Source organism: Chaetodon trifascialis, chromosome 3 (assembly GCF_039877785.1).
Source record: "Chaetodon trifascialis isolate fChaTrf1 chromosome 3, fChaTrf1.hap1, whole genome shotgun sequence".
NCBI classification, from domain to species: Eukaryota; Metazoa; Chordata; class Actinopteri; order Chaetodontiformes; family Chaetodontidae; genus Chaetodon; species Chaetodon trifascialis.
Window position 1 is genome coordinate 5,773,849 of NC_092058.1, and position 12,111 is coordinate 5,785,959.

The 12,111-nt window shown below is 42.0% G+C and overlaps 1 protein-coding gene across 1 annotated transcript; it reads right to left on the reverse strand.

Moving 5' to 3' along the window:
* Positions 1-1,297: 1,297 nt before the first annotated feature.
* Positions 1,298-8,838, reverse strand: rem1 (RAS (RAD and GEM)-like GTP-binding 1). Its single transcript, XM_070959269.1, has 5 exons — positions 8,760-8,838; positions 6,116-6,516; positions 2,725-2,807; positions 2,109-2,316; positions 1,298-1,988 (listed from the first exon to the last, which is right to left on the reverse strand). Exons 2-5 carry the CDS (start codon positions 6,480-6,482, stop codon positions 1,711-1,713), a joined length of 936 nt encoding a protein of 311 aa, XP_070815370.1. The 5' UTR covers positions 6,483-6,516; positions 8,760-8,838; the 3' UTR covers positions 1,298-1,710.
* Between the last annotated feature and the right edge of the window lie 3,273 nt (positions 8,839-12,111).

Sequence of the window (12,111 nt, forward strand, 5' to 3'; positions counted from 1 at the left end):
GGTGTCTGGCTAACGCTAACCATCAACAGCCTGAACTCTGCACATACCATCCAGGCCTGAACAGAGTTTTTATAACCTCTGCCCTCACAAAATAACATAGATATGCTAACTCTTGGCTTTGGAAGTAAAGCTAGGTTACTACTGTATGTGGTATGCTAATTAGTTGGACATTAATGTTAACGTTAGCATGTTACAACAGACAAATACATTGTTTAATCCATTCCTTTGACAAAAAAGACAAAAAAGAAGACATGAGCCTTCAAACTCTTTGTACAGAGTATCTGCTGTGTCTGGTTATGATTACTAAACTATGACTGAACGATCACTGTTTGGTGGAGGAGGTTATTGATTTGTTATCATGGTTCTAAATGATGAAAACAAAATAAATAGAAATAAGGAAAAGATATAGCCACAGAAGGCAATTTTGGGTTTGGACCCTTCTGCACTCAACAGAATGAAGCAGCTTAATGGGCCAAAATTAAAGCCGCAAGCAGTAATGAGCAGCTTTCAGGCTTCACAAAGCTAAGCCACAGAGCACAGAGCTAAGTCACTGCAGCTAGGTTAATACGGAGTGGGACCAATCACACGCTTGTTTCACCCTTCATCGGATTTGAACAAAACTTGGTGGGGGTATTCAAGAGGTAGCACATGATGTCTCCACAGAGTTTTATCAGGATTGCTCAAAGGTATTTTGAGTTATGAGCAAATATGGGATAGGCCACTCATACAAACTAATATAGCACCTTTTTTCTCTCATAGAATTTGGTAAATACTTGGCCACAGAGCATGCACACCGAAATTGATGAAGTTCTGTCAACTGGGTTTTGATGTTTTGGTGTTTGTGGCGCCCCCATGGGTCGAGCTCAAAGTGTTTGAGTTTGCCTTTTCCCAAACACATCTTGAAGAAATGTACCCATATTTATGATGATTGGAAAAATTGTTAACGATTTATGTCCATGTCCCTGCTAAGCCCCGCCCCTTGCAACATTTATTGGTTGATGGCGGCCATGTTGCTTGACCTACCTTGACCATTTATAATTGTATAGCCATTTTGGTCTTGATATAGTCAAAATCCAACAAATTCTCATATTACTGTCTCTGTCATGGCAGACCTTCGGGGTCCAGGAAGAATGAATGAAAAGTGATAGAATGAACTGAGAGGAATCCATATCTCTGACATATTGGTGATCATCTGCAGTTGAGGTCTGTCAAACATTGTTTTGAGAGGACTGTTCCTTTAAGACTTTATTCTGCACAGTGTTGAACAGAAGAAACAGCAGAAACCTCAGGAGGACAGTACAGTGGACACAATGGAAACTCCAGGACATCCTGAACAGTCATCATCATCACACACACACACACACACACACACACACACACACACACACACACACACACACACACACAAACTGAACACTAATCCAACCTTTAACCTTACAGTGATGATCCTTTTAGAGTCAGTCTGTTTTTTGTAATCAGGTCACCTGAAGGACATTTTGAGACCAAATGGTCATTGAGGAAAACCAGCTGGTCACAGTGAAGCACGTGCAGTACGAAACTGTCCACCGACTCTGTTTGCTGCTGATTGTTTTTGTCTTCTCGCTGAACGTGAGAATCACAGCAGACACCACCGTCCATTATATCACAACCAGAGAGGACTTAAATAAGTCAAAGAAAGTCCAACCTGACGCTCCTGGTGGACATGTGTCCTCAGAGGACGGCCAGGTCGTGGCAGCTCTTGGACCTCACTTTGACCGCCATGCGCTGGTTGTTGCGTGCTACCAGTCGGTCCAGGAAGCGCCGAGCCTTCTGGGTGATGCTCTCTTTTCGTTTGTAGATGGAGCGTCGGCGCTTGACGGCCTCGCTGGAGTCTCGTCGGAGGCGGATCTGTCGGACCACGCCCTCAAACAGCTCGGCCACATTGTGCTGCAGAGACGCCGACGTCTCAATGAACTTACAGTCAAACACCACAGCACATGCTCGCCCCTCTGGGAAAGATACAGAAAGAGAATAAATTATTCTACTAGCATCAGTCAATCATTACCCATTATCATTTGTTGTATATCAATTTGTGCATATATAAACCTCGCGTGACCTTTGACCCCCACCTTCCACAGCAACTTCTCTGGACCGGACCAGGTCACTCTTGTTGCCCACTAGAATGATGGGAAGGTTTTCGGCCTGGCGGGCGCGTCGCAGCGTGATACGGAGCTCAGAGGCTGAGTCAAAGCTAGAGCGGTCGGTGACGGAGTAAACGATGACGTAAGCACTCCCAACCTTCAGACAGTTGTCCTGAGAGGAGCCGTCCTCCCCCTCCTGACGGGTAGAGACATGGACACAGAGGAGGAAAGAAATCCACGTTTCAAGAGCCAGTTTGGAAAAATTGATCTGATTCATCTTTATGTTCCTGCTTGTGTTTTTATGTAACTCACAGAAGACTTCCGTTTGCTGATTTGTTGTGCTGACAGAGCTTCAGTGAAATATAATGCTGTTTAGATACCATGAATGTAAACTGCTGCTGTCGAAGGCATTTATTCACAACAAATTATTCTGCTTTTCATTTCATGATCTTAGAAAAACTATCCAAAGCGTAATGTGAGTGGCCATCACTGTTATTATCTTATGTGGGTCTAAACATGAAACCCTCTGCAGGATGCCGTGTTCCCATACTTCAAAAGTGATCTCTAATGTTCCACAGCTTTCCTTCATCAACACACACTATACCAGTTTGTCATTCTCCCAGGTATCCATGACGATGAGTGTGGTCTCCTCTCCGTCTACTGTCAGTGTACGCTCGTATGCGTCCTCTGTAACAAACAATCAACACAAACAGTAAACAACAAGACTCAGAAGCCCCGCTAGCAGCTCTGTGAGGCTTTTCTTAGGCACAGCAAGCTTTGAGCTAAATGACAGTCAGCATACTAACATGCTGATGTTTTGCAGATATGATGTTTACAATGTTCATCATCCAGTTTAGCATAAATACAATGATAATACTAATTAAGCATCTAAATACACAAAGTGTGTGATAGCAATGTCAATAGCTTTGCAGGTATGTGGTCATATTGAGCACATTAAATAAGATAGATAGAAAGATAGATAGATATTTGTTTCCACAGCCGGTACACACAAGAACAGTTAAGGAACAAGGATCACAATGCAGTGAGTCCATTTGAGTGTTATTTCTACAATTTGCTGAGGGCAGTGATGGCAGAGAAGCTCTTGTATCGTGCTTGTTCACAGATCAGAGATCTGTGTCTGTGGCCAGATGGGAACAGTGATGGTAGTGCCAATGAGGAAGACCAATGATTTTAGAGACACTGTGTGTGATTTTGAGGAGTCTGTTCCTGCTGGAGACAGTGAGCATAGTAAAGTAGCATGTAGAACAGTAAGAGGATGGGTTCAATGATGGTCCTGTACAGGAGTAGCAGGAGGTGGGGTGTGACTGAGAGTTCCCAGAGTTTCCAGATGATGGAGAACATCTGTTGGGTACTGGGTTTAGTATGGGTTTCAGTGACGAGTTCCTTGTTCTCTGTGACATTCAGGAGAAGGTGACAGTTTTTAGTATAGAGGGTATACAGGAAGGGGCTCAGAACACAGCCTTGTGGGGCTCCAGCATTGGTGATGATGGTGGGTGATGTAGTAGTACCCATCCTGATAGCTTGGAATCTGTTACTACAGAAACTGTACACCCAGTGGATGAGAGGAGCAGGATGTCTAGATGGTAGAGTTCGCTAATCACCTGGTTGTATTGAATGGTGTTGAAGGCAGAGTGAAAATCAATGAACAGAATCCTGGCATAGTAGCCAGGGGAGTCCAAGTGCTGTAGGGTAGGAAGGAGACATGCCACAGCGTCCTCCATCCCTCGTTTGGATTTAAATGCAAACTGGTGAGGGTCTACTTGCGGGCTGACAACAGGAGGATGGAAATCAGCACCAGTTTTTTCCAAAACATGTCAATACTATGGAGGTAAGTGCCCCTGGTCTGTGGTGGCCTGGTTCAGAGAGGTAGGTTTCCTGGGGACTGGTATTATTTCCAAAGAACAGGTACTGATACAGTCTGGAGGGATTCAGTGAGGATGGAGTGGAGTCATAGGTGTCAAAGTGGGCATTAAAAGCGCTCACATCTCTCTGGTGAATGAGGCAACGTCTTCCAGTAATGTCATGTCGGAGTTATTGTTGTTCCCTGTAAGTGTCCTCACCCTTTGAAAAGTCTGTTTGGTGTTCATATTGCTGAAGTCTTGTTTGAGGTTGTCTGAGTTTGGCTTTCCTGATGTCATTTTTCACACAGCAGTTTATGGCTTTGAATGAAATCCAGTCTTTGCAGTGAAAGGCCTGTTGTTTCTCCTGTAGTCTGTGTTTATTGTGGGGAGTGATCCATGGTTTTGAATTGAAATACCTCTTTACTCTTCTGACTGGGGTGGTGGTTGATGTGCAAAAATTGATGTAATCCTGATGTTAACCCTGTCATTCAGATTACCACTGAGAATACTCCAATCAGTGCATGCAAGGTACCCCTGAACTTGCATCTTCCGACCACTGGTTAGTGCCATATGTTTGTGGCCTTTGACATTTCAGTGCTTGTTTGTATTGCAGAAGCAGGAAGACAGTGTTGGGTCAATGGAGCCCAGTGGTGGCAGTGCTCAGTCCATATAGGCATTGGTGTTCTCATAGCATAAGTCCAGTGTTTCCCCCTCTTGCCAGAACATTCACACATCTTGTTTGAACAAGGGCAGAACACCATCCAACCTGCAGGTATTAACCTGATAATGTGGCTACATGGAAAGTCAGTGGATCACCGGATTTATTATATTTCCACATTTCACAACATTTCATGGTAATCTATCCAATAGCTGTTGAGATATTTCAGGAGTGGTGGACCGACTGGCCAGCATCTTCATTCCTGCAGCCATGACCCAAGCAAGGCTAAAAATAATAAGCAACATGGAGAACCAACAACAAATTATATCTGCGATCATGAAGAGACAAATAAAAACCTGGCAAACTTCAACACAATAAATTGAAGCAAACAACAGCATGAGGAATCTGATCATACAACAAAAACAATAAACACATGAAGCAGAGAGTGTAACCGCACATAGAGCTCAGTCTACTTGAAAACTAACAGCAGACAGGCTCTACCCCCTCACACCATGTCAGACTGTCATGGATCAATACAGGTTATCAATCATGGCTCCAGGCCAATCAACACGTGACACAGGAAGGGATCAATGGTGTTGGGTCAGTCAAGGTTGTGATGCAAGATCAAAGTCAGAGACAGAGACTGAGCACTGATCTGCTGAGGACTGAGCTGGAGTTTGCATTTTGGAAAATATGCTTATATTTGTTTTCTTGCTGGGGGGTTGATGAGAAGTTTCTCATCTCGCTCTCTCATCTCTTGTCTGTACGCTAAATATGAATACACCTACCAGCATCTCTAAAGCTCAATAATTAACACATACAACAAACAAGATATTATCTTGTTTGTTGTATTTGTACAAAAACAGAAGTGTAAAAAAAGGGCCATTTTATTGGAGGCCACAATATTTTTGGGTCAGGACCATTTGCCTGGGAAACCAGGCTAGAAGCTACAAGATACATGTTAATTAGTGATGTTAAGAGGTGCTGCTGGGTGGGTTTTGCTACCTTTGGACAGACCCTGGCGAGCTGTTTATGCTAGGTCAAGTTAGCTTGCTGCTGACATTAGCTTCACATTTACTGTACAAACACAAGAGTGAAGAAAGTGGAGTCTTGGCAAGAACATTTTCCCGAAATGTCAAACCTTTTCTTTAATACATTCCATCAGGTTGGTCACCTGTCAGGTTCTCCTGCAACCAGAAAAATCTCCTGCAGCCCAGAAAGCATTCTGCCCAGAGACATTTGCAAAGATGATTTGTGCATAAACTGACTCACTGCTGTCAGCCACACTGCAGTATCCACCTGAAGTTTGCTACCATTAGCCACCAGGAGCTACCAGACCAAGACAGGCTACAAAACCCCTGAGTGTTGAACCCAAACATGCGTTTTATTTCATATGGTATTTGTTTAAAGTGAGAATGTGAAGGATTAACAGTTAACTACATGAACTAATCAGGCCAACAATGGCAGCATCTCACCTCCAGATTGCTCATCTTTCTCTGTGATCCCAGCAAAGATTCCTGCGAGGCTGGTCTTTCCGACACCATGGTCGCCTAGCAACACCACTCTGTAAACACAGTCCGAGTCACTCTGTGAGTCGTCCTCCGAGTCTGAACTCCACTCGGCGCGGTAGTGGAGTGACTTGTCTCCAGGGTGGTAGGACGCCGACTGTCCCAAAGGTGGGTGGCTGCGCTGGGTGCAGGACTGCTTAGGGTTGGTTTGGGCGCTGCTGGGAAGCTGAGGGTCTCGAGTCCAGGATGGGTGCTGGTAAAAGTCGGAGGGAGGAATTGGTGTACTTCCTCGCCGCTGCAGGGGCTCCTTCTCTCTTTGGGTGTTGAGAGTCATCTTGCTACGGTAACGGCATCAGGACAGGACAGGCCTGAGGGAGTAGAAAGGTGGTCTCAGGTTTGAGAATAAAGTCTGGTTCACTATGGTCTTTAACATTCTTGAAAGGTTGTTTGATTGACACTGAAAACGACCAAACACTGAGTGTTATTTTGGCGTGACAGAGGAGACGTCCCGCAGCCCCTCCAATCTAATCACAGTTCTCTGTAAAGCTGAAACATGATGCTGCTTTTTAAGTTTTTTGTCCATGTTCTAAGACTGCGGTCAACAACCTTTTACAAGTAGAAATGGCCTCTACCAACCTCCCACAGTTTAACTTCTCAGCTGGGGAAAAGTTAAACTACGGGAGTGTACTCCTGGGTGTGTCAGTACACTCTGACATCACTGCTAGGTGTGATTGCAGGTGCAACAGACTGGGAACTTTAAACCAGAGAGCTCACAGGGTTTTCACATCAGAAGTGCAAATACAGCACTGTGCTGCATGCAGCCATTCTGGCTAAGTCTTTCTTAAAAAGAGATATTGTATCTCGAGAGACATCCTGTTTAAATAAGAACTATGTAAATAAGAATAAGTCAAATTATTTCCAATATGGAGAGTGGCTGTGCTCGGCCGATTTTCCACCTGGTTTTAATGTGTGTCCAGAGGGATTCGGCATTGACGGAAGAAGCTAGACGACAAGAAGTTTATTTTGATCACTGAATTCTCAAGAGTTCTATAACTCCACTCTCTGATCCTATAGGAATGAGAGGACGGAGGACCACGATACCAGGGTATAAAATGTGTATTATGATTATTTAGATTCCGATGTAGTCTGTTGCTTCTTGGTTCGATTATGATCCGTTCGTTGTTCCGCACACTACCTCACTCAGACTCTCTTGTGTGTTTTGCTGTTGTGAAACTGGCTTTACTTGTTAAAGAGCAACTTAAGATCTCATTTCATTTGATTTCTGTTTTTATTTCTTGATTGGAGCAGAGTGAACTACTTTAGGGGCAACTTATATCCACAAATACTGGATTTTTCTCTGGAAAATATGGCTGACCGTAACCAGCCAGTTTACAACCTATTTATGTTATAGCTGATACCAGCATTCTGTTTCACCAGCAATGTTTAAAACATAGCCTAGTTTAAAGTTAGTTAGTTAATTTGTAACTTACTACAACAGGCACAATGCAAGTTAGATGCAACACAGAGTTAAGATGAAATTTAAAATGTAAAACCTTCTGAGCAATGAAATTCACTCCTGATTAAGATTGTCTGTTAGAAAGAAAGGAGAGACTGATGATAGAAGAGCCAGAGGAAGCATATTTATTGTGATAGACTACATCCCTTTACATTTACGATGACACTGAACGCTAACACTGCTGTGTTGTAAAGTTACTGATACTTGGACTAGACAAGGGTAATTTTACACCAGTTTAAACATTATTGCATACATTCAAAACAGTCTGTTGTAGGTTTCTCATAATGAACAATATATACTGGGAGCATAATCTGTTGAATTATATGAGCAACAATTTACTAATTCAATTTAAAAAAAAAAAGAAGATCAGAGTATGATTGAACACCTGCACAACTCGAGCCCAAGGTTGAATCCTGGTTACTAGAAACCAAATGTACCCATGAAGAGTCTACCATGCCTAAGAGAGCACAGACACACAAACAAACCCTCTACCATAAATAATTCAAGCATTTAAAGGTGCCAAGTACGACAGTCAGTGACGGTGAGGTCTGGCCAGGTCAGAGCTCCTGCCTCTGGGGGGAGTTAGGGACATACTTGCTGTAACTTATTTTGGGTGAATAGAAACATCTTCAAAAATCCTGCAAAATTTTGGTGACCAATAAGTATATTTAAAATTTTTGCTAATTAATCCACAGCAGAACCACAACACCAGACAGTCAGGAGGTCAAAGGTCACAAGTCTCTCATGTAAAATATCACATAGTATGTGTCTAATCAGGCGCTTTTACAAAAATGAGATCAACCAGAAACTACAGTATGTTTTAACATAACCAAATTAGACGAAAAGTGTCCGAAAACCACATCCTTCCTGTATCTTCCAAGTGAATGTCCAAAACACATCTCTGTGTTAAATATCTTTCGCGTGATATTAAATGTTAAATTGGGGGTTTTGCATGCAAAATACATGAAAATCACATGTGCTGATATGATGTGAATTTGTTTTTGAAGCCTAAAGTTTTTATCCACGGAGTGCTGAAAAACTCAAAGAAATAAAAACATCAGCAGAAAATAGCATGCAATAGATGGAATAGCTTACCGTACACCCCATGAACAGTCTCGTTTGCGTCCAGCCTCAGTAAACAACGGGACTGAAGTGAACCCTGTCTCTCTGTCTCTGTCAGTGTAACAGTAGCCAGCCCCGGTGCCACAGTAACCCGCCTGGAAAAAAAAAAGTTCCACAACAGCGTTAAAAATTCAGCAGTGGAATCACAGAGTTGTCTACCTCCCTCTGTGTGTGTGTGTGTGTGTGTGTGTGTGTGTGTGTGTGTGTGTGTGTGTGTGTGAGTGAGTGTGAGTGTGTGTCAGTGACAGCAGAGGAGAAACAGATAACTGAGGAGGGAGCGTGTGTGTGTGTGTGTGTGTGTGTGTGTGTGTGTGTGTGTGTGTGTGTGTGTGTGTGAGTGAGTGTGAGTGTGTGTCAGTGACAGCAGAGGAGAAACAGATAACTGAGGAGGGAGCGTGTGTGTGTGTGTGTGTGTGTGTGTGTGTGTGTGTGTGTGTGTGTGTGTGTGTGTGTGTGTGTGTGTGTGTGCGTGCGTTAGGGGGGTGAGGGGTGTGTGTGGATGTGTGTTGTGTTATCAGTGTGTAGGGTGAGTTGGTTTTGGAAACATTTTGGTCACTTCCTGTTCGACCAAGACAAGACTCAGTTTGGCTTGTTGAAAGCCTTCAGTCAGGATAAGTTAGACTAGTTTACAGAGAAAACATTGCGTGATAAAAGGTTCTTTGATGCGTTTTACAGACAGAAACAGAAACTTCTATATATGACACGTTTAAAGACATACTGATACTGAATAACAGAGAACATAACTGGCTAATGAGGAAGAAGGGAAATGACTACCGAGCTGATGCAGCACTATTTATCATGTTATCAGTTTACTAACTAGCGGATAAAGGATAACTAACATAAAGGATCAATGAACTAACCAGCAGTTTACAACTGATAAAGGAACAGCTAGCTAACGCAGGACCGGTTCAGTTTACTGACTAATCTAACTAGCTAATGAATGATGATACAGGTTTATCTGATAAAGGTCTACAAAAATAGCACTTTACTAACTAGCAGGTTGATGAAGGTCTAAGTGATAATAATACCAGTGCAGTGTGCTAATGAATCGCCAATTGACTGACTGACTGACTGACTGACTGACTAGCTAACTGATGAAGGACTAACCAACACCAATACCAATTTGCAAATGAGCTAGCTGAAGAAGAACCAGTTTACTAACTGGTAGGCTAATGAAGGACTTATAAAGACCGTGGTTTACTAACTAACAAGCCGATTAAGGTCTAACTGATAAAGAACATACCAGCATACTAGCTAGCTGATGAATCACCAGCTCATCAACGAGCTAGCTGATGATGGACTAACCTGCAAAGACACCAGTTTACATACTAGCTGATAAAAGGCAAGTGTAGTAACTTACTAGTTGACAAGTACCAGTTTACTAACTAGTAGGCTGATGAAGGCCTAATAGATGAAAATATCAATGTACTTGCTGCTGATGAATCACCAGTTCACCAACTAGCTATCTGACGGACTAACCAACAAAAGTTTAACAAACTAGCTGACAAAGGACAAGTGTACTAACCTGCTAACGTTAGCTGACAAGGACCAGTTTACTAACTGTTGGGTTGATGAAGACCTAATTGATAAAGGTACTAACTACCAAGTCGATGAGGGATCAACTGATGAAAAAATACCAGTTTACTTGCTAGCTGATGACTCGCCGGTTTACCAACTGATGTAGCGAGCTCACAAAGGACTGATTGTTAAAAAATAAAATATCAGTTTAACTAGCAGAAGAGTCACCAGTTTAGCTAGCTGAGGATTAACTTACATATACCAGTTTACCAACTAGCTACCTGACAAGCACCAGTTTAGTAACTAGTAGGCTGGAAAAGGACTAATTGATAGAGACATCAGTTTACCAACTAGCTAGCTGATGGAGGACTAACCACCAAAGATACTGCTTTATTAATGATAGTAAGCTTAAGGGCCTGTTTGCTAACTAGCCAGCTGACAGGGACCAGTTTACCAATTAGTAGGCAGATGTAAGACTAATTGATATATACCAGTACCAGGTGTTGAGTTTACCAGGCTGGGAGGGTCCAATAAAAAAACTGGTATTATGGCCAATGTAGACATGCATGGACATCCATGAATGTGCAGTGTTTCTGGAGCTTCACCCATACTGAGGGTTAAAGGCCAGCCTCTGCTGTACAGGTTTTGACTATTCTTTTTTAAATGTTAATACTCCAGCTTATTGGAAGTCACATACCTCATTGTTGTAGTATCTTTTGAACTCTGGATCTGGTTACTATGGAAGCCCCAGTACTCATAGTATTTAAATTTTCTAATCATGAGTCAGGCAGCATTTTAATTTAGCATCACATAACTTAACTTTTCAAACATTTCTTCTGGCAGAAATGGGTTTCCAAAGTTTACACATGAGCAGACATGGAAAATTAGATGAAACAGACACTTAACTTCCTCTTTGTCAGAGTGAGTACTCTTACTGAAACTCCGGATGTCATAAATGTTTAGATTTGATCCTCCCCCTCAGTTTAAAAGTTTAAAAAGATCAACAGAGGAGGGGTTTCCTCATCAACTCAATCCCCCTTTATCAGTAAAACCAGATGCTCTCAGCAGCTCCATCACTCCCTCTGCAGGCAGACTGATGTTACTGACTGACTGACTGATCAGATGAGTTCAGATTCAGTTTCTTTGTTAATTTTTAGTTGCTTCAGAAAACAAAGTAATTTTTCTGAACTTGTGGTTTAATTTTCAGACCCGTCATCCCACAAAGTAATATATTTAGTTAATTATAAGATGCCTGGCCTTGGAAGTACTGCTTTGTTACTACTATGGCTTTGCTGGACATTTTTACATTTGCATCTCACGTTGTGTTTAATCCTTGTTCTGGCTGTTGACTCCTTCCCCCCAGAATGTGCAATAAAACATAAAACAATAAAGACCCAGTACAATAAGTTTACATCATCTCACACTTCAACATAATACAGTGTGTTGCTTTGTATCTAATGGCACTTCCCTCTTTTAATGTCTCTCTTGTAAATTTTGATATTGTAAATTACATGCTTGATATTTACGGATTTTGATTTATTCTATGTACTTTGGTATTGTCATATTTTATATCCTCTATTTTCCTCTTCTATTGTTGTTGTTATATCTCTGGATGCTTTAGCAGCTGAATTGAGACAAAGACAAGCTCTCTGTTGTTGTTAAAGACATTACAAATCTGATGTTTTCTGTTATTTCATTTTATACTGTTCCTGCTATAATTTGTAAATTCATGGCTGCTATATGTTTATTGTGCAGACCTGTAGTTACCTATACCTCCTTTCTGTTTGGTTCAATAATAATAATAATA